General features: G+C 45.6%; 4 protein-coding genes across 4 annotated transcripts in view; 2 read left to right on the top strand and 2 right to left on the bottom strand.

Annotated features, from left to right (window-relative positions):
• Window positions 1-12,741, bottom strand: part of LOC148368222 (uncharacterized) — a 28,575-nt gene extending 15,834 nt beyond the window's left edge. Inside the window, exons 1-4 of the mRNA XM_088329631.1 lie at window positions 12,495-12,741; window positions 12,197-12,289; window positions 8,903-9,205; window positions 4,497-4,589 (exon numbers count right to left, since the gene is read on the bottom strand). Of these exons, the coding sequence (XP_088185757.1) occupies window positions 4,497-4,589; window positions 8,903-9,205; window positions 12,197-12,289; window positions 12,495-12,606 (601 nt within the window). The 5' untranslated portion in view covers window positions 12,607-12,741. The remainder of the gene's footprint in view (window positions 1-4,496; window positions 4,590-8,902; window positions 9,206-12,196; window positions 12,290-12,494) is intronic.
• LOC148368215 (uncharacterized) overlaps window positions 1-22,170 on the top strand; it is a 359,448-nt gene that overhangs the window by 258,094 nt on the left and 79,184 nt on the right. The gene's annotated exons all lie outside the window — the stretch shown is intronic.
• The window catches only part of LOC148368220 (uncharacterized), a 306,344-nt gene that overhangs the window by 272,886 nt on the left and 11,288 nt on the right, over window positions 1-22,170 (top strand). The gene's annotated exons all lie outside the window — the stretch shown is intronic.
• LOC148368221 (uncharacterized) lies at window positions 14,885-21,609 on the bottom strand. Its single transcript, XM_088330201.1, has 3 exons — window positions 20,268-21,609; window positions 19,086-19,178; window positions 14,885-17,521 (listed from the first exon to the last, which is right to left on the bottom strand). Exons 1-3 carry the CDS (start codon window positions 20,485-20,487, stop codon window positions 15,948-15,950), a joined length of 1,887 nt encoding a protein of 628 aa, XP_088186327.1. The 5' UTR covers window positions 20,488-21,609; the 3' UTR covers window positions 14,885-15,947.

Here is a 22,170-nt window from a genome sequence, read left to right as displayed (position 1 = left end):
CTATACCTGGTAAAATGGCATTAAGATACTAATAACTAGGTTGTCATTTACTCACTGGAGGGTTCTCAGGGCCAAGTGGGAGGAATGGGATCGGACATTTGTTTCCTTAATCCGTTGTATTATTCTGTATGGTAGTGTGTCGGCGCCAACCTTTACGTCAAGTACGCGCAGTGTGACATGATACAAGTACGGAGTGTTACGCTTCAAAGCGTCGGAAAAATTAAATAAGACTATCCTCTCTGTAGAGTCCCCCTCGGATGGGTCTGGCCTTGATGCGGCGAGGGGGCTTGCGTGTTCCAGTGACCCTGGAGAGCGATACCGTCGGGAGCTTGCTCCTGGTAGGGTCACCCATGGCGGGCCGGTCTCCGGGGTAGGTTCCAGACAAACAAAGACCCCAGCGTGTCGGTACGCTGTGAGGTGGCAGCCCCACCAACCGACTATCCTGCGGAGGGCTAACAACTCACCCAGGAGAAACACACTTTGTTACGAAACTGACCAGAGAAAGAAGCCGGACTGACCAACACGGTAACGGACCCCAGCCTGCCCCCGACCAACGAGTACGGATCGATCTTCGTCATAAGACCCGTGTCGCCACCTGGAATGTCCAGACACTCCTTCGCCCCGGAGCTGCCACCCTGCTGTCCCGAGAGCTCTGTCGCTATAACATCACCATGGCAGGGCTCTGTGAAGTACGATGGCAAGGCAATGGTGAAACAACAGCTGGCAACCATTGCTACATCTGGAGTGGCCCCGAGAGTCGGACCGGCCTTTACGGTGTGGCTCTTGCCATTCCAAAAGCCCTCCGGAGGTCCCTCATCAGCTGGACACCAATAAGTGACAGACTACTGTCTGCTCGATTCCTCCACCATCACGGCAAGATGACAGTGATCGTCGCCTACGCCCCCACCGATGTCGCTGATGAGGATGCGAAGGACGCGTTCTTTGACCAACTCCACCAGGCTGTCAACCAAGCCCCACCACACGACGTCACCATCATCCTCACTGATGCCAACGCCACTCTATCCAGCATTGATCGGTCCCCCGGCTCACCTGTCGGCACCACCTTCGTTGACAGCACAACAAACGACAATGGCAACCGCCTCCTCCTCCTCTGCCACCAAAACAACCTTTGTGTTGCTGACACCTGGTTTCCCCGGAAATGCATCCATCACTGGACGTGGTACAGCCCAGATGGCAGAACCAGGAAGGGATTGGACCACATCCTGATATCACGACGCTGGAAGTCGTTTGTAACCAACTGCCGGGTGTTCAGAGGAGCACAGCTTGGCAACACAGACCATCGTCTGCTGGTGGCCCAGCTCAAGCTAAAGCTCCGAGCCAACCAGCACAAGACTCTGCCTCGCCCGACTCCTCCCGACTCAGCGACCCCAACATCGCCAGAGACTTCAGTTGCTCCATCCGCCGCTCTCTTGATACCCTGGCTCCTGACAAGCTGACAGACTGGGCGGCCTTCAAGGAAAGTGTCCTCCAGTCTGCTCACAATGTCCTCGGACGCCCGCGATCCTCCCCGAGAAAGCCCTGGATATCAGAGAGGACACTAAACATCATAGACCAGCGGCGTGAGGCCCGACTCCGACGCGACCTCACAGAGTATCGGAGACTGAATCGCCTGCGCAATGTGGCCATTGCTGAAGATAGGGAGAGGTTTTGGCAGGCAGAAGCCCAACAGCTTGAGTCCGCGGCCAACAACAACAACATGAGCCGCGTATTCAGTCTACTACGCCAAGCCCGTAGCGGCCCACACATAAAGACAGCCCTGGTAAAGGACTCAGACGGCAACCTCATCATGACAGAAGCCAACTGCCTCGAGCGCTGGAAGGAGCACTTTAGCCTCCTCTTGCAGCACAGCACCATCCCGGCTGATCCCACCCTCCTACGGGCTGCGAGCACAGCACCTCCTAACGACACCTGCTGCACAGACCCCGTAACACCCGAGGAAGTGAGAGCTGCTCTGAAGAAGCTGAACACCAAGAAAGCCCCCGGCATCTGTGCCATTACCGGCGAGATGCTCAAGGCCGGCGGTGATGGCATGGTGGAGTGGCTAACCCGCCTATTCAACCAGGTGTGGGAATCGGAGCAGCTGCCCACCGACTGGACCAGAGGAGTCATCTTGCCCTTCTGGAAATGCAAGGGCGACAGGCTTGTCTGTGGAAACCACAGAGGCATAACCTTACTCTCCATCCCGGGCAAGGTCTTTACCAGGATCTTGCTCAGCCGTGCCCTTCCAGCAATCAGAAGCTGCCGCCGTCCCCAGCAGGCTGGCTTTATGCCCAACCGCTCCACAACGGACCACATCTCTGCCGTCCGTTTGCTGATAGAAAAGACCCGTGAATTCCGTAAAGATCGCCATCTATATATCGGATTCATTGATCTGAAGGCCGCCTTTGACACCGTCTGCCACTCTTCACTGTGGAACATCCTCCAAGCTCTCAGAGCACCACCCAAGATCATAGCCCTGTTCAAGCTGCTCTACAGCAACACAGAGAGCTGTGTCCGTATCAACGGCATTGACTCCGACTGGTTTGCTATCTCCAGCGGCGTTCGCCAAGGCTGTGTGGCTGCTCCCGACCTTTTTAATTGCATCATCGACCATCTGATGTTCAGGGTTAGTGAGCGCATCCCCGGAGTGTCTTTCGGCAACTACCACCTGACTGACCTGGAGTATGCTGACGACACCATCATTCTCAGCACTTCCTACAGCCAGCTGAGAGACGCTCTGGGCATTTACAGCGAAGAGGCAGCGCGGCTTGGCCTGCAAGTGAGTTGGACGAAAACCAAGTTCATGTATGTCGGTGATGGACCAGATCCACCTCCCATCCAAATTGGTAGCGACATCGTAGAGCCTGTCAAGAGCTTTGTATATCTGGGGTCCATGGTGACAGACAATGGGGACCTAAAACCAGAGATTCTCCGCAGAAGAGCCCTGGCAGCATCTGCTCTGCAGTCTCTCTGGAAACCACTCTGGCGGCACCAGACCATCGCACGCAAGACGAAGCTCCGCATTTACAACCTCGCCGTACTCCCTATCCTGCTTTATGGCTCAGAAACATGGCCCCTGAACGACACCCTGGCCACAAGAATCGATGGTTTTGATAGCAGGGCTCTCAGAACCATCGAGAACATCAGGTGGCCCCAGCGAGTCTCCAATAAAGAGCTCAGAGCCCGCACGTGCCAGCCCCAAGCATCTTCCTTGGTCGCACAACGCCGCACCCGCTGGTTTGGCCATGTCCTTCGTCTACCACCAGACCATCCGACACGAGCCATTCTCCAGTTTGACCCAAAGGCCGCAGGCTGGAGACGACCACGAGGGAAACCCCGCACTCGATGGCTCGACGTCGTTGCGGGCGACCTCCAACAACACGGAGTTGCCGTAGAGGATGCAGAACAGCTGGCACAAGACCGCCAGCATTGGAAAAACCTGGTTCATCTGGTCGGCTCAACGCACAGGGACGGGACCCCCCGACCTTCGCTGGAGCAATAAGTAAGTAAGTAAGTAAGTCTCTGTAGAGTATGCTACTACGACAATAGATGTACTGCACCCCTTAATGAAGAAGTACAATTTAATGATCAAGCATTCAGGTTAGGAAATAATCAAGAAATCATGATGAACTCAAGACACTTGATTCCTAAAGAGTCAAAGACCTTAAGACCCATGAGCTCACTCGTGCATCGTTCCACAAAAGGTTTGAACCCGACAGGCCGAAAACCTGCACCGTTGCGTTTGGCGGGTCACGTCGCCGTACGGATCGGATTTCGCTTCATCGTGCAGCCCTACTTACCGCCGTCACTCGGTATAAACCCTCAATACCGGATTTTCGCGCCCATAAAAGTCTCCGATTTTCTTCAAATTGACGCTTTTGGAAGCAACGGAGGTAGACCGGCTCGGTGGCCTGAGGGTTGGGCGCCCGCTCCCCAGAACGGGAGGTCACAGGTCCGAGCATCATTACTCGAAACTTTTGGGGGTAATATCAGAGGTTTTGGTGATCTTCCCCCCAAAATCATCCTCGATGACTTTCGGGCGCCTCTCGTTTGATTGCCGTCATCTAAAACCAACTTGGGAGACAGCGCCCTCAGGGTGTGAAAATACACAAGGTAAAAATACCCAAGCGGTGCCTGGTTTTGAAAGTAAACGTTGCGTCGCCACGGTGACCACGTGACAGAAGGTCCGCTTCGGTTTGCGCATGCCTACGCGTCGACGTCAATTTCTCGACAATTCGGTCAAGCGGAAAGAAAAGGATATGGAAAGTTGAACCTGAAATGAACTTGAAGCAGTTTTGGAGATGACAATAGCTTATTGTCTGTAGACATCTGGCGGAAGTCTTGACCCGGGGCCGGGCAACCATGACGAGTTGTTTAGAGCAATGCCATAAGGAGCTTTCCCTTTTTGCCATATCTCCTCGCTGCGTATTTTTTGGGGCCACGCCCAACGACGTTCCCTCCGGAATAAGGACGTTGCCGAAAGTAAAACGACCAACCTGCTCTGTTCAACACGATTTGGAGTATCTTGTAAACAGTTCCTGGACACTCTGGTTCCTGCCATGCAGTAGGAAGATGGTCTTCACCGATGTCTGAAAAACACAAGTCAAACCGCATTTATTTGTGACGAAACTCACATCAACCTGATCTGAAAGCTACAAGAGGGCAAGGAACAGGGATGTAATTTGACCAAAGTGAAATTATCTGAAAATTAGGCGGGGGTCTGGGGGCCGCGGGCACCCAGCTGGGTCCAGGGCAGTGCCCTGGTGGGGGGACAAGTGGGGCGAAGCCCCCCGGAGCTCATGGGTTTTCCGTGTTTTTAAGTACTTTCAATGCACTCAGATGACAAAGAAATAGACAAAACAACAGCATCAATTTTCAATGTATTCTGAACTATCCCATATAAAATGACAGTTGAAGTCAACTCAAAATCAGTCACATTAAAAAACATTGGACTGCCTTTGCTTTTAAAAACTATCACTGAGAATATCATCATATCTAACTCATGTGATGACTAAGTTAACACATAAATCATGTTGAAGAGTTCAAATTTCATGAACAAATAATTGTATCATGACCAAATGAAAAGTAATTCATATTAGAACATACCACAAATGTCTTTGTTATAGCAGAAGATGTTATCTATAAACGAAAGTACTGTAGTGGGTTGTACATAATTCACCCACGGAACTATTGTTTAGTTAGCGAGTTCCTAGGGGGACTCTTAATTCGGCCGGTTCTAGCCACTCTCCTGTTTGTTTTGTTATTGCCAGTTTAAATGTCATTAAAACAGCTTTCGTTGGCACCTTTGTTTGACACTCCGCCTACGACTCCCGTCTCTGCTCGCTACATTGGATCACGTCGGGGTCACCGACATTTGTAGAGAATTCCTTCTCTAACCAGTCCGATCGAAACTCGTTTTTTACGATCTTAGCAATTTCTTTACCTCGCGGAGCGTCTTTGCGTTCGATCTCGGACATTTTTCTTTAAACACTCGGCAAAAACGTGTGAGAAATGAACAATGGCATACTCCTACGCCTTTATAACAAGCGCGTTTATTGGTCAACACGGAGACTTCAACCAATCGCAAGTACGTTTCATTTCAGTTACGGAAACACTAAAATGGAATGCTTTCGAGACGAAATCGTTTTTTTTTTTACCAATTAAAAAATCGGGAATTTTAAAATTTTATTTTTGGAGATAAAAAAGCGGAATTCCGCGAATTAGCGGAAAAATCACATCCCTGAGTTATTGAGTCAATATAAATACTTAAAAGTAAAAGTATAGAATTTAGTATGAAGGGCAACCTTAAACCATAATTTCCCTTACAGTTAGCAAGGGGGAAGATGGAAGAAATAGAATAGAATAGAATATACCTTTATTGTCATTGTTACAAATGGGCTAACATATTGTGACAACGAAATTGGGCATGACACTCCAGTTTTACACATTCATAGTGAGGTATGAGCAAGAAGATAAAGGAGCAGAGAAGATAATGTTATAAAACAAGGGGGATAAGGCTAGTTATAATTGACATGGTATTTACACAAGAAATGTCGGCATGTGGGATGTTACATACAGGGTTGTCGTGATACCGTTGGTATCGCAACGGTTGTGCAATATTGCATTTGATGCAACAGGTTCACAGTACCGATCAATGAACACGGTTTGAAGATAATAGACTCATTTCAATGATCGGGGATTGTTTTCATAGCGTGCTAACATGGGATATTTGCCCAAAACACCAAAGACAGGTTCTTGCACTCACCCTTTATGTGTACCTTTGAGAACAAAAGTCACTCGGGGGAGGAGTGTGTGAGAAGCAGCTCATGGCCTCACAGGAAAATGAAAAAAGCCGGGTTCTTAACTCTTTTAGCTGTGGACTTCACAGAGGTTTCTATCATCCAGACGACAGGGACGGAGAGAACCGCGGGCTCCCCAAGCTTTGTTGCTCTGGTGAGAACAGGCCACAACCCTAAAGATCTATGTCGGCCATCTTATTATTATAATTATTGATAACCAGCTCCAGACTTCCTGTGCGGAGTTTGCATGTTCTACCCGTGCTTGCGTGGGTTTCCTCCGGGCACTCCAGTTTCCTCCCACATTCGGAAAACATGCATTTCAGGTGAATTGGCCACTCCAATTTGTCCCTAAGTGTGAATGAGTTGTCTGTCACCGTGTGCCCTGCGATTGGCTGGCAACCTGTTCAGGGTGTCCCCTGCCCACTGCCCGGGGATGGCTGGGATAAGCTCCAGCCCCCCCCCCCCCCCCGCCCCCCCCCCCAACCCCCCCGCCCCCCCCGCGACCCTAATGAGGATGAGTGATGCAGCTAATGAAATGAGATTATTGATAAAAGGCAAAAGTTTATGGGGACAAGAGATGAAATAAATCATCTATCAAGAAATATGACAGGTATGCAAATCCTGAATCTTTTGAATCCATATGAAGACTTTGGGGTCACAAATCTTTATGATACAACTAGAGAGTCTGTTCACTTCCTGTGAATGAATGTAGCTTTTTTGATGTGCTGGCAAAAAGGAAAAAAGGTGAGGGCAAATGGTTTTGTAGCCGTTATGTTCCTATGGACAGCCTGTGTGAATGTTTTTTAAGTTACAACTCTTAGTGAATGTTTGACCACGCTTCTCGTTAGTGTGGGTAAGTGTGTGTTATCTTCAGTCCCCCCTCAAGGTGAATCGTTTTCCTCAAACTGAAGAGGCGGAAGGCTTATCTCCAGAGTGGGTTAGATGGTGTAATTTCAAATGCTCATTTAGGGCAAATTTTTGACCACAAACTGAGCAAGAAAAAGGCTTTTCGCCAGTGTGGGTTTTTTGGTGCATTTTTAAGTTTCCATTCTGTGAGAATCGTTTTCCACAAACTCAGCAGGAAAATGGCTTCTTCCCAGAGTGGGTTAGTGTGTGTTGTTTTAAGCTCGCAGTTGTAGTGAATCCTCGACCGCAAACTGAGCAGGAAAAAGGCTTCTCCCCAGTGTGGGTTAATGTGTGTGTTTTTAAGTTTCTATTTGTAGTGAATTTTTTACCGCAAACTGAGCAAGTAAAAGGCTTCTTCCCTGTGTGGATTAGTGTGTGTTGTTTTAAATTTCCACTTCCGGTGAATTTTTTACCGCAATCTGAGCAGGAAAAAGGCTTCTCGCCAGTGTGGGTTTTTTGGTGTAACTTTAAAGAGCAATTAAATGAGAATCGTTTTCCACAAACTGAGCAGGAAAAAGGCTTCTCGCCAGTGTGAGATATTGTGTGTTTTTTAAAGCTCCCTTTCTCTTTGAATGTTTTGCCACAAATTGAGCAGGTGAAAGGCTTCTCCCCAGTGTGGGTTAGTGTGTGTCTTTTTAACATCCAACGAAAGGTAAATTTTTTACCACAAACTGAGCAGGAAAAAGGATTCTCGCCAGTGTGGGTTGTGGTGTGTATTTTTAAGTTCTCACTTTTAGTGAATCTTTGACCACAAACTGTGCAGGAAAACGGCTTCTCCCCGGTGTGGAAGAGTCCGTGCCTTTTTAAGCTCTCATTTTTAGAGAATCTTTGACCGCAAACTGAGCAGACAAAAGGCTTCTCACCAGTGTGTGATCTAATGTGTCTCTTTAAGTTGCAACTTGTAGTGAATCTTTTATCGCAAACTGAGCAGGCAAAAGGCTTCTCGCCAGTGTGGGTTCTGGTGTGTAATTTTAAGTGCTCACTTGAAGTGAAACTTTGACCACAAACTGAGCAGGAAAAAGGCTTCTCGCCAGTGTGGAATAGTTGGTGTGATTTCAAATCTCCATTGTGGGTGAATCTTTGACCGCAAACTGAACAAGAAAAAGGCTTCTCACCAGTGTGTGATCTAATGTGTCTCTTTAAGCTGCATCTTGTAGTAAATCTTTTATCGCAAACTGAGCAGGCAAAAGGCTTCTCGCCAGTGTGGGTTCTGGTGTGTAATTTTAAGTTCCAACTGTTAGTGAATCTTTGACCGCAAACTGAACAAGAAAAAGGCTTCTCGCCGGTGTGGGTTTTGGTGTGTTTTTTTAAGTGTCCACTTAAAGTGAATCGTTGACCGCAGATTGAGCAATAAAAAGGCTTCTCGCCAGTGTGGGTTCTAGTGTGTACTTTTAAGTCCCCACTCTGGGCAAATCGTTTACCACAAACTGAACAAGAAAAAGGCTTTTCACCAGTGTGGGTTTTGGTGTGTTTTTTTAATATCCCATGCTCAATGAATCTTTTACCACAAATTGAGCAAGAAAAAGGCTTCTCGCCAGTGTGGGTTCTAGTGTGTATTTTTAAGTTTCCACTTTTAGTGAATTTTTTACTACAAATTGAGCAGGCAAAAGGCTTCTCGCCAGCATGGAATTTCATATGTAACTTCATATAAGCCTTGCTTTGTAACGTTTTCCCACACTGCGAACATGTGTTACCACCTTCAGCGTTTGTGGAGCGAGACGTGTCGGCGTCATCGGTTTCCACGTGTTGACGGGAGCTGATGCTTAGAAGCTCCCGCCGACCGTTATTTTCAGGTTGACCTTGATCTTCAGGTTGACCTTGATCTTCAACTATTGAACGGACCCCTGTCACTCGCAAAACTGGACCATCGTCCTCCTCCTCAACAGGCTCCCCATCTTCTGTCTCTTGCTTCACGTGATAAGGCTTCAGATCCTCCTCAATTTTAACGGCAGGTAACTCTGGTTCCTGGCGCGCAGTAGCAAGATATTCTCGGCCGACGTCTGCAAGACACAAGTCACGTTTACAGTGGTACCTCGCTACTCCGCGCTTCCATGTAATAGTTACAAAAAATTACTACTAATAATAATATCAATTCAAAAAATTCAAAAATGAATCATGGAAAATATTCCAATTTAGAAAGGACATAATTTTACAACATCTGAAAGCAAAATATTCAATTAGAACGAGTCATTTGAAAACACAAAGAAACGCACGTATACGGCCATCGACGCGAGCCGATTGGCCGGCACTCGCCGAATACTCGACTCCCATTGGCCCGTCGGCTACAGCAGACCGCGCTTACCTCCTATACGGTACGCTTCTCGCCATAGCTGGCAGTGAGCTCGCCTTTTTCTCGCAGCGAATTTTCTAAAGGTTTTTCGAAGCCCTCGGCGAAACGCTCTTTATCCCTCGATGCGTCCAGCCAAGCCGAGAAAAAGCCAAAGATGTTCGCCGCCGAGGAAAAAGTCAGTTTATCGGACCAGTCGAAAGCAGGAAATAGAAGAACAGAAGAATCTCTCTCTCTAATCGTATTCCATATGGTGTACTGTATTGTACTGTATACAGGGGGGGTGTACTGCAAAGGGGATTACTTTGAAGGGGCTCCACTACTTTGCAGATTTTCACTTTTCGCGGGTGGTTTTGGTCCTTGTGAACCGCGATCACCGAGGTCCCACATTTATTTGTATTGCCCTTAACTCGTTCGAAGCATTGTCCCCGAGTGCCAAAACGTAAAAAAAAAATTCTAAAGGCTTAGGCGCTGCTGAACAGTGAGTATTAGGCCTCTGGGAATGAAATGACCACTAGGTGGTAGGAGTGGCTTTGATCGGATCTTTGTCAACACTTAGTGCCGCGTTTTGTTCCTGCATTCGCCGCTGTGTTTTGCACAAACATGCCTCACGTTTAGCATTCCGGACGCTAACGTGTAGCCACCCAGAGCTACCCGGAGCTATCCGGCTTCAACGCCACTAAAAGGAGACACGAAAGCCGGGGGGAATCGGAGAGGACTTGCTAACACGAGGTGGTGTATCCCTGGATTTTCACAAAGAAAAGATTTCCATTTGCCGCAGGGATGTCGAACTTTTGGACTAGCGATATGTCATCCGCTCCGCTACAAGCACCCCTAGGGCATCATGTTAATCTGTAATCTAATAAAACAGCGGGGTAGACTGCTGGAAGTGTGAATTTCTCTACAGGGATGAATAAAGTATCTATCTATCTATCCATCTATCTATTACTTCGTGCGGCGCTGAATAGAAAAGCAAAGATAAGTAGATACTGTTAACGCTTCAAATCTTTAGTCTTTTGTAAAAAAAAAATGACCAGGGCCTTGGTTGGGATGACGTATCCGTAGGACCCTGCCATCACCGTGACGACCCGAATCGTGTGATCACGTCACCCGAGACATCAGGGGCTGAGAATTTTTGCAAAGTTCATGCATAGGTTTAGTCTTCTTGCAATCAAATGTTCTTTTTCAAGCCAAGCGCCCTTGTGTATATGGAAAGTATTGTTTAGATATCAAAAACATAGATATTAAAAAAGTACTAAGGCGAAACTTCTGCTTGACACGTATCATTTTGCAAGGAGCCATTTTTCTCAGAAGGTCCACTGTTGGAGCAATCGTTAGAAAATGGGAGAAGCTAAACATCACGGTCGATCTCATTCGGAGAGACCACCTCGTGGGGTCTCAATGATTCTGAGAACGGTGATGAATCTGCCCGGAACTACACAACAGGAGTTAATCAATGACCTGAAAAGAGCCGAGACCGCCGTTTCCAAGGTTACTGCAGGAAATACACAAAGATGTCATGATTTGAAATCATGCATGGCACCAAAGGTTCCCCTGCTTAAACCAGTACACGTCAAGGCCCGTCTTCAGTTTGCATATGACCGTTTGGATGATGCGGAGGAGTCACGGGAGGTTTTGTGTTCAGGAGATCAAAATAGTACATTTTGGTCATAATGCTACTAAGCGTCTTTGGAGGAAGAAGAATGAAGAGAACGATCAGAAGAGCACCATTCCTACTGTGAAAAATGGGGGTGACAACATCATGCTTTGGGGTTTATTTTTTTGCTCATGGGACAGGACGAGTGCACTGCATTAAAGAGAGGATGACTGGGGCCGTGTATTGTGAGATTTAGGGGAACAACCTCCTCTCCTCAGTCAAATCGTTGAAGACGGGTCGTGGCTGGGTCTTCCGACATGACAATGACCCGAAAACAGCCAGGAAAACCAAAGAATTGCTCTGTAAGAAAAATATCAAGGTTCTCGCATGGCCCAGCCCGTCTCCAGACCTGAAACCAATCGAAAATCTTCTGAGGCAGATCAAACTCTATGTTTTTCAGCGACAGCCCAGAAACCTGACTGATCTAGAGAAGATCTGCGTGGAGGAGTGGGCCAAGAAATCTCCGGCAGTGTGTGCAAACCTGGTGAAAGACTACGGCAAACGTTTGACCTCTAACAGCAGACAAAGGCTACCGTACCAAATATCAACATTCATTTTCTCTGTTCAGCATGGCAGTGCAGTGGTTAGAGCGTGTGCGGCACAGTTTTGAGGTCATGGGAACCTCCTGCGTGGGTTCAAATCCAGCTACTACTGTGCAGAGTTTGTATGTTCTCCCCGTGCACTCCGCTTTCCTCCCACATTCCAAAGACATGCATTTCAGGTGAATTGGCAGGTCCAAATTGTCCCTCGGTGTGAATGAGTCATCTTTCCCCGTGTGCCCTGCGATTGGCTGGCGACCGGTTCAGGGTGTCCCCTGCCCACTCCCCGGAGATGGCTAGGATGGGGTCCAGCCCCCCCGCGACCCTAATAAGGTGAACCGATACAGCTTATGAGATGAGGTTTTCTCAGGTGTTCAAATACTTCTTTTCTTCACTGTATATATTTTGAAAGAATGAGCAGGACAGAAGGCCGGACCTTATTCCAAAGGAAAGTACGGTGGACGTCGACGGCCAAATATCTCGGGTTGCAGAAAGTAAAACCACCAACCTGCTCTGTTCAACACAATTTGGAGTATCTTGTAAACCGTTCCTGGACACTCTGGTTCCTGCCGCGCAGTAGAAAGATGGTCTTCACCCATGTCTGCAACACACAAGTCAAATGGCATTTATTTGTGACGCCTTTACTGACAGAAACTCACAAAATGCGCAAAGCCCCCAAAGTCATGAAGTCATGTTGGCATTTCGCATTTGTTTTATCAGGGAACTATTGAAGTTTTGATTGGACTTGAAAATTTCATTCGATTTCCTACACTTTAGGTTTTGTAGGAGAAGGGAAAATGACGGACCTTCCCCGAGCTGCTTGGAAAAAGCGTCGGGTCGTCGACATTCTCGCTCGCTCTCCTCTTTGGCTCCCCGAAGCTTCTCTTGAAAAGGTTCTTCTTCCCCACTGGAGCACATTCTCTCCGAATTCCAACGAAAAATTGCTCCAACTCGGGATAAAAAAGGAACACAAAGCAAAACTTGAGTCGAGTTGACGTTGTTTGAAGTCGACTAGAGGAATTTCTGGAGATTCTATTGTTCGGCGGCCATGACACCTTCTCCTTCCAAACCCCGCCGCAATGGATTGTGGGTACAAGTGGCACAGATCGCATGATGCGTCCACGAAAATGGGTGTTTCGGGAGATCCTATCAGATACGACCGAAAAGCGTCTCAAAAATGTGGAAAGTCGGGGTTTTCTTGACCCCCAACCGGGGAAATATGATTAGAAGGACACTTGAAGTGGGAGGTCCGAGTTGTAAAGTTGGGGTACATAGCCTTTCTCCTGGTCTGAGGTTTAAAACTCAGTTGTCGTCTTTTCGGGAACGCAGCAACAGAAAACACATAGAAGACGAGATAGGTCGGCGACAAAATAACTCTATTCATCCGGTGAACGACTATGTTAAGGAAATATATGTCAAAAAAAATGAAATTATAAAAAGGTAGAAGAAAAAGCAGTAACGTGTGCATTCATAAGTTTTGTTCTGTTGAAATTCCTGCTGAAATATTTTTGACTAGTTTGTGTTTAAGTGTCCTGCAATGACGAGTCCAACAGTGCCACCTGCTGGTGCCATATAGTTTAAATTTCATTGATTTTTTTTGTTGAATTCTCACAAAATCCGTGTTTTCGTTGCATTGCTGTGAAAAATGTTGGTACCGCCTTCATCTGTTAAGCAGGGTTGGGGAGGGTTACTTGAACTGGATTACTTTCAGTGACTTTTGGATGACTCCAAGACCAAATATGCTCATAAAAAACAAAAGAAACTAAATAAGAATAAAATGATTCCATTTTGTGCAGGCTTGGGGAGTAACGGGATCCACGGAACGGCAAAAATGATGTTTGGATTTATTTTCACTTTGTTTCTGTCGCATTTGATGTTCGTTTTGCCGGAGATCAAAGCCGGGAGAGAAAGCTTACCACGTGGTGTGAGTCATCATTTGATTCCTATTGTGTTTCTTTTGTCTTTTATGAGCATATCTGGTTTTGGAGTCATCCAAAAGTCATTGAAAGTCATCCAGTTCAAGTAACCCTGCTGTTAAGACATGTGCTGTGCGGCCGCCTTTTTGGTTTGCCGTATGTGACGACCCTCTTTCACGCACGACACAAGGTTTCACAATCACTCAGTTTATTGCCTGCATTCAGTCAACAAAACAATACAAAAGTCAGGGGCATCTCTTCGCGACTGCGATTATCTCCAGCGCTTACAAAATAACTTAAGCTACGGCAAGCGCTGAAGCCCATAAACTGCCAAACGAAAAAGACAGTCGCAGATGCACATGACTTAACAACTAAAGGAACTACCGGAATATTAACAGTAATACGACAAAAACACAGATTTTGTGAGAATTCAAAAAAACATTCAAAACAATCAAATTTCAACTCTGTTACACCTACCTTCGGCACAAAAACACGGTGCTGAAGGTAAGCTGTGCCCAATGTCAGTTGGATAAAAAAAATGCATATTTTGCTAGATATAGGAGCTGCTTTCACGAACTATCTTTGTATATAAATGTAAATAAGTTGTGCTAAAAGAAGTATATATATAAAAAAAGCACTCATTTAAAGTAAAGTAATGTAGCTTGTAACGATGATGCTACGTGTGTCGATGCAACCACGCCACGAGGTGCGGCATGTTGAGCGATGTCCCGTCTTTGTCGGCAGTCTCCAGCGCGCTGCCAACGATGTTGAAAACGGGCGGAGGTGCTGACCACATGGTGCGCGTTTGTTGTGTCGCTCATGGCAGCAAGTGGAATAAAAGCCTCATGTTCATGTTCCTTATGTTCATATGGCTTTCCAGTGTGAACTTTATTTTGGTCCATGATAATCCAAGTCCCTTTTCTGTTTTATCTTGACTTAACACAGAGTTAAATTTTGATTCTGGCACAGGTAACGTGATTTCAGACTCTTTCATGGCCACAATAACAACCCATCACCACATGGCTTTCAATTATATTTATTTGGTTCAAAATCTAATTTGGTGGTTACCGATTCGGTCAGTAGGCGGTGCTCTCGGTTTCCGACACAAATTCGTTTGAAATAGCCCACGTTTAGCGTTTGTCATGAAGGGTCCAACTTTAAACACAATGTATTTTCAACTTTAATTGATCGATTTTGTAGTTTGTTGATATGGATAGTGATCAGTTCAAAAGAAAAATAACATCGACCCAAAAATAATGCAGACAATTTGATATGATGAAACTACGTTTTATTCACAGGACAAAGAAAATTGAATCAAACGAAAGAATAAAGCACATTGTTGACACAAGCACTCAGTGATGGAAAGTGGAAGAAATGATGCAACAGGTTAACAGTAATGATCAATGCACCCGGTTTTAAGATAATAAATCCATTTCAATGATATGGAATTGTTATTCATAGGGTGCCAACATGGGATATTTGCCCAAACCACTAAAGACAGGTTGTTGCATGACCATTCTTGTGTATTTTTGAGAACAAAAAAAGTCCATCAGGGGAGGAGTGTGTGAGAAGCAGCACATGGACAACCAGGAAGATGAAGAAATAAAGCTTCCTATCTCTTTTGGCGGCGAACATCACGGGGATTGTTCTCATCCGGACGACAGGGACGGAGAGAACCACAAGCTCTCCAAGCTTTGGGGCTCTAGTGAGAACAGGCCCCAACCCCGGGGACCTAGGTCGGCCATCTTGTTGTTATGATAATTATAATTATTGATAAAAGACAAAATTTTATGGGGACAAGAGATAAAATAGATCATCTACCAAGAAACATGTCGCATATGGAAATCATGAATCTTTTAAATCCGTATGAAGACTTTGGGGTCTCAAATCTTTATGATACAGGTGGAGAGTCTGCTCACTTCCTGTGAATGAATGAATGTGGCTTTTTTGACGTGGTAGCAGTCAGTGGTTTAAAAAAGAGGAGGGGAAATGTTTTTTTTTTTTTTTTTTTTTTTTTTTAAATCTCCCACTTTCAGTAAATGTTTGACCACAAACCAAGCAGGCAAAAGTCTTTGCACCGGGTCTTGTGTGTCATTTCTAGTGTCCAATAATAGACTGAAAAATAGTCAGTGTAATATAGTGTAATAACCTTCTTGTGATTAAGGGCTATACAAATAAAAATGACTTGACTTGACAATATAGATTTTTTTTCACCACAATATCAACAGGTCAAAGGAGATGAGTTTCTTTATTGTGTAGGGCAACCTAAAACAAGCAATAGAAAACAAAATAACTTAACTACAGGTGTAAGTCCCTGTTTATGCCTTTTGGGAGACTTTTTGGCTATTTTTCAGTGTGGGTTAATGTGTGTCTTTTTAAGTTCTGACTTGAAGTGGATCTTTGACCGCAAACTGAACAAGAAAAAGGCTTCTCGCCAGTGTGGGTTCTGGTGTGTATTTTTAAGTCCCCACTGTTAGTGAATCTTTGACCGCAAACTGAGCAAGAAAAAGGCTTCTCGCCAGTGTGCGTTCTAGTGTGTATTTTTAAGCTCTCATTCCGTTTGAATGTCCGGCCGCACACTGAACAAGAAAAAGGCTTCTCGCCAGTGTGGGTTCTGGTGTGTATTTTTAAGTGCCCACTGTTATTGAATCTTTGACCACAAACTGAACAAGAAAAAGGCTTGTCCCCAGTGTGGGTTCGCTGGTGTATTTTTAAGTACCCACTTGAAGTGAATCTTTGACCACAAACTGAGCAAGAAAAAGGCTTCTCGCCAGTGTGCGTTCTAGTGTGTATTTTTAAGCTCTCATTCTGTGTGAATGTCCGGCCGCACACTGAACAAGAAAAAGGCTTCTCGCCAGTGTGGGTTCTGGTGTGTATTTTTAAGTGCCCACTGTTATTGAATCTTTGACCACAAACTGAACAAGAAAAAGGCTTCTCGCCAGTGTGGGTTCTGGTGTGTCTTTTTAAGTTTTTATTTAAAGTGAATCGTTGACCGCAGATTGAGCAAGAAAAAGGCTTCTCGCCAGTGTGGGTTCTGGTGTGTATTTTTAATTTCCCATGCTCAATGAATCTTTGACCACAAACTGAACAAGAAAAAGGCTTCTCGCCAGTGTGGGTTCTAGTGTGTATTTTTAAGTGTCCATTTCGGGTGAATTTTCGACCGCAAACTGAACAAGAAAAAGGCTTCTCGCCAGTGTGGGTTCTGGTGTGTATTTTTAAGTGCCCACTGTTAGTGAATCTTTTATCACAAACTGAGCAGGAAAAAGGCTTTTCGCCAGTGTGGGTTCTAGTGTGTATTTTTAAGTTCTCATTTTTAGTGAATCTTTGATCGCAAACTGAACAATAAAAAGGCTTCTCGCCAGTGTGGGTTCTGGTGTGTATTTTTAAGCTCCAATTCTGTGAGAATTTTTGACCACAAACTGAGCAGGCAAAATGCTTTTTGCCAGTGTGGGTTCTAGTGTGTATTTTTAAGTTTCCACTTGTAGTGAATTTTTTACCACAAATTGAGCAGGCAAAAGGCTTCTCACCAGCATGGAATTTCATATGTAACTTCATATAATACTTGCTTCGAAACGTTTTCCCACACTGAGAACATGTGTTACCACCTTCAACGTTTGTGGAGCGAGACGTGTCGTCATCTTCCGTTTCCACGTGTTGACAAGACCTGATGCTTGGAAGCTCCTGCCGACCGTTATCTTCAGGTTGACCTTGATCTTCAGGTTGACCTTGATCTTCGGCGATTGAACGGACCCCGGTCACTTGCAAGACTGGAACATCGTCCTCCTCCTCAACAGGCTCCCCATCCTCAGTCTCTTGCTTAACGTGATAGGGCTTCAAATCTTCCTCCTCCTCCTTAATTTTAACGTCAGGCAACTCTGGTTCCTGCCGCGCAGTAGCAAGATATTCTCGGCCGACGTCTGCAAGACACAAGTCACATTTATCTGTATTGCCCTCAACTCGTTCAGTTTTCAGAAGCATTGTCCCCGAGTGCCAAAACGTAAAAAAAAATTCTAAAGGCTTAGGCGCTGCTGAACAGTGAGTATTAGGCCTCTGGGAATGAAATCTTCACTAGATGCCAAGAGTGGCTTTGTTCAGATTGTTCGCTGCGTCCCATTCTTCCCACTTTCCCTCGCTATTTTTCATCGTCACTTGGTTTTGCGCGTGCATGTGCAAGCGTAACGTGTCCCAATACTCTCAAGTCCGAGGGAGAAGTCCCCTTCGATCCCCAAAAGAACCACTTCGGATGGAAGGAGGTCTGACTTGGAACAAAGAGATGGAAGTACATTTATTTCATTACGCTCAAATGAACTTTTTTTTCGTATTTTGGGGGATTTGTTCCTGTTTGGCCTACTAAAAGTGACATTCCAGCTTAAAGGCGCAATGGAAAAGCGCACGAGGGCTCTTTGAACTCAATGGAGCATTGCTCACACATTCTTAATAGAGAGTGGTCGTGTCAAATCTGCACACACGCGAATAAAGCAAAAGCGTCACTAAAAGAACTTCAAAATAAACGTCTTTGAAAAAAATCAGCCAGCGAGACGCCCTTATACTACGCCACAGCCGAACCTTAGATGTTGTGTAGTCATGTGCCCGTCTGAGTATTTCAGAGGAGCGCTACGTGCGGCGCCAGGCGATGTGCGTGTCAATGACGTTCGAAGCCCCGCCAAACGCGTGTGCGGAGAGTGATTCGCTAGCAAGGAGTGTCGTTTGAAGAAAAGTGCCAGACTAACGCAAGATGGACGCCCCGATATTTGATTGCACGCACCGACCACGTTATTAATGATTCTGTCCAGGAGATGGCGTCATGGAAGACATGATTCGTCTTAAAGCCCCTACGTGTGTGTGTGAAACATTTCCCTGCAGGGCTTCACTGCTTTATGGGGCTTCATTTTGCCAAGACTTAACTCTCAAGGATGTTACAGAAACCACAGAGAGCAACCTTGTCTGTTCAACCAGAAAGTAAGCTACAGTGAAGAAAAGAAGTATTTGAAGACCCTACTGTTTTGCTATTCCTGCTTAGAAATCACAGCGGGGTCTGAAATTTTCATCGTTGGTGCATGTCCACAGTGAGAGAGTTAAACTAAAAAGAACATTTCAGAAATCACAATGCATTTTAGAACGATTTGTTTGAACAGCTGCAAATAAATATTTGAACATCTGAGTATCGTCTAGAATTCTGACCCAGAAAGACCTGTTGGTCCGCCCATGAGAAGTCCACCCCACGCAATAAGACTTGAACTAGTAACATGGCGAAGACCAAAGAGCCGTCCAAAGACACCGGAGACACAATTGGACACCTCCAGAAGGCCGGAAAGGGCTACAGAGCAATTGAGATTTTCTCAGGTGTTCAAATACTTCTTTTCTTCACTGTATATATTTTGAAAGAATGAGCAGGACAGAAGCCCAAAACTCATTCAAAAAGAAAGTAAGCTGGACGTCAACGGCCAAATATCTCGTATTGCAGAAAGTAAAACCACCAACCTGCTCTGTTCAACACAATTCGGAGTATCTTGTAAACAGTTCCTGGACACTCTGGTTCCTGCCTCGCAATAGGAAGATGGTCTTCACCCATGTCTGCAACACAAATGGCATTTATTTGTGACGCCTTTACACACAGAAACTCACAAAAGGAATGCGCAGAACACCATTGCAACATCAACCTGATCTGAAAGCTACATGAGGGCAAGGAAAGACTCAAAAAATGTCAGGATGCGGAAAATGAAGAAACCTTGGGAAGGGACCGCACATGGGGTCATCCCCCTTCCAGGATGACCAAGCGGAAATGGATGTTGCAAGGGCCTTAGCGCGTAATACACGGTCAACCTCAAAATTTAATATAAAGGAAGTCATGGAAACATACATACTTTACAAGTACTCTCATAGCCATGATCAAAGAGATCAAAGCCAGCAGAAAAGCTAATGTTGTGACTCATTCATTTGCAGGTAAATTGTACCCGTTTTTATACTCTTATTTTTGTTAGCATTTCTATTTTATCATAGATATTAGAAAGGAGGATGGTGGTTAAAATTCAGACGAAAGTAAAATATGTTGAATTGTAAACGTTAAAATTCCGCTGTACGATCTCTTGTTAAAATGGATGTACAAATGGATTGTCACATTCTAAAATGTCTCATCTCATCAGCTGCACCGCTTATCCTCAGTAGGGTCGCGGGCATGCTGGAGCCCATCCCAGCTATCATCGGGCAGTGGGCAGGGGACACTCTGGACTGGTTGCCAGGCAATGTATTTTATGTAAATGGAAAAGAAAGCTCTTTGATATGCTTTGGGTAGTCTTCAAAGAGAGCAGCTACTGAGATCAAAGCCAGCAGAAAAGCTAATGTTGTGACTCATTCATTTGCAGAAACTGTCATCATAAAAACCTCATCATCCGGTCCGGCGTGAATGTGGATCTTTGGTGGGACAAGTACACCGCGGTTACATATAAAAGCAGAAAAATGAGCAACTCGCCGCAGCATTGGTGCAGGCCGCCATGTTGGATCCAATCCAAAGCTCAATTGAAATGGCCATGCACTTTTTGTTAGAAGTCATGTTGGCATTTTGCATTTGTTTTATCAGGGAACTATTGAAGTTTTGATTGGATTTGAAAATTTCATTTGATTTCCTACACTTTAGGTTTTGTAGGAGAAGTGAAAATGACGGACCTTCCCCGAGCTGCTTGGAAAAAGCGTCGGGTCGTCGACATTCTCGCTCGCTCTCCTCTTTGGATCCCCGAAGCTTCTCTTGAAAAGGTCCTTCCCCACTGGAGCGCATTTTCTCCGAATTCCGACAAAAATCGCTCCAACTCGGCAGTAAAAAGGACCACAAAGCAATACTTGTGGAGAGTTGACGTCGTTTGAAGTCGAGTAGAGGACTTCTCCACATTCTATTGTTCGGCAGCCATGACACCTTCTCCTTCTCAACCCCGCCGCAATGGATTGTGGGTACGAGTGGCACAGATCGCACGATGCGTTCAAGAAAATTGGTGTTTCGGGAGATCCTACCAGATACGACCGAAAAACGTCTCAAAAATGTCGAAAGTCGGGGTTTTCTGACCCCCGACCAAGGAAATGTGATTAGAAAGACACTTGAGGTGGGATGTCCTATTTGAAAAGTTGGGTTACATAGCCTTTCTCCTGGTTGGAGGTTGGAAATCTCAGTTGTCGTCTTTACAAGGAACGCAGCAACAGAAACACATAGAGGACTAGATAGATCGGCTTAAATTGATCTATCGAAGCTTGGAGAGTGGTCAGACATGTAGCCTCTTGTTAGTTGCTTGCCGCGCACTGCTGAACAAGAACACGCCTCTCACTGTTTTTCTTACTAATCCAAAATGGCCGACGACAGTACAATGGATTTCGTTCTACAGCTTGCTTTGAGCGAATTGGCTGATATGAGCGACAGTTCGCATATTGACACAGTTAAGGTTATCCTAAACGCAGTGCTGTCTTGCATTGTTCACAAACATTACCAAGACGATATATTACATCGCCAACAGCACTCGTCAGGGTGAGATCCTCTATCTTCTCCACTGTCGACGCCATGTTGGAAATTAGAGTAAGCGTCCTTTCTCCCGTGATTGCTAGTGCACGCGTGCACTCAATAGTAATTGGCCGTTCAGAAGCTCGCGATAGCTCGCGAAAGCAATCACCCACTCTCCTGAACACGCCTTTGGAGTTAAGTGGCCTTTTTTAAATAATTTTTTTGTTGTTGTTTTAGCTCATCATCTGCAAAATAGATGCTAAATGTCAGTCACACGATACCGTTGGATTGTTGGCATTAAGGTTCATTGATTGAGCAAGCGCAATTGCAAAAAACATTCCAAACAATCAAATTTCAACTCTGTTACACCGACAGCAAGACACGTACATACAATAACAAATAAAATATACAAAAAAACACACAACCATTTTTGGACCATGGATGGTAATCTACAACAGCAAACCGCAACAAAAAAACGCCGCATGCGTAATGACGTCACACAAACGGAAAACATCTTACCGCAATATCACGAGTAATAGCGCTCTTAAATTGACAAAACTTCACAAGCCCTCTTTGTCCGTTTCTCCCCTTTTTCAACGTGCATGCCTTCAAATGCTCGTTTTTCCCCTTTTCAAACTACTTTGCCTTCAAATGCGCGTTCAGCTGGCGAATATTGACATTTTGGCGCCGACCTATCTCGTCTTCTATGTGTTTTTGTTGCTGCGTTCCCGAAAAGACGACAACCGAGATGTCAAACCCCCAACCAGGGGGACAAGGCTAGGTACCCAAACTTTGCAACTCGGACCTCCCACCTCAAGTGTCCATCTAATCACATTTCCCCGGTTGGGGGTCAGAAAACCCTGACTTTCCAAATTTTTGAAACGCTTTTTGGTCGTATCTGGTAGGATCTTCTGTAACACCCATTTTCGTGAACGCATCATGCAATCTTTGCCACATGTACCCACAATCCATTGCGGCGGGGTTTCGAAGGAGAAGGTGTCATGGCTGCCGAACAATAGATTGTGGAGAAAGTCCTCTACTCGACTTCAAACGACGTCAACTCGACTCAAGTATCACTTTGTGGTC

Source organism: Urocampus carinirostris, chromosome 3 (assembly GCF_059441175.1).
Source record: "Urocampus carinirostris isolate Australia breed hairy pipefish chromosome 3, RoL_Ucar_1.0, whole genome shotgun sequence".
In the NCBI taxonomy this organism is placed as follows: domain Eukaryota; kingdom Metazoa; phylum Chordata; class Actinopteri; order Syngnathiformes; family Syngnathidae; genus Urocampus; species Urocampus carinirostris.
The sequence above is the reverse complement of the archived record's forward strand: the minus strand, read 5'-3'. Positions and strand labels throughout refer to the sequence as shown.

Bases quoted from the DNA above. Each gene is read 5' to 3' on its own strand.
- LOC148368221 (XM_088330201.1), bottom strand. From the start codon at position 20,487: ATGTGGAGAAGTCCTCTACTCGACTTCAAACGACGTCAACTCTCCACA. The intron at 19,179-20,267 runs GTCCGTCATTTT...TTTGTGTTGCAG, and splicing joins TTCCAAGCAGCTCGGGGAAG to ACATGGGTGAAGACCATCTT. The intron at 17,522-19,085 runs GTTGGTGGTTTT...TGTGTCTTGCAG, and splicing joins AATTGTGTTGAACAGAGCAG to ACGTCGGCCGAGAATATCTT.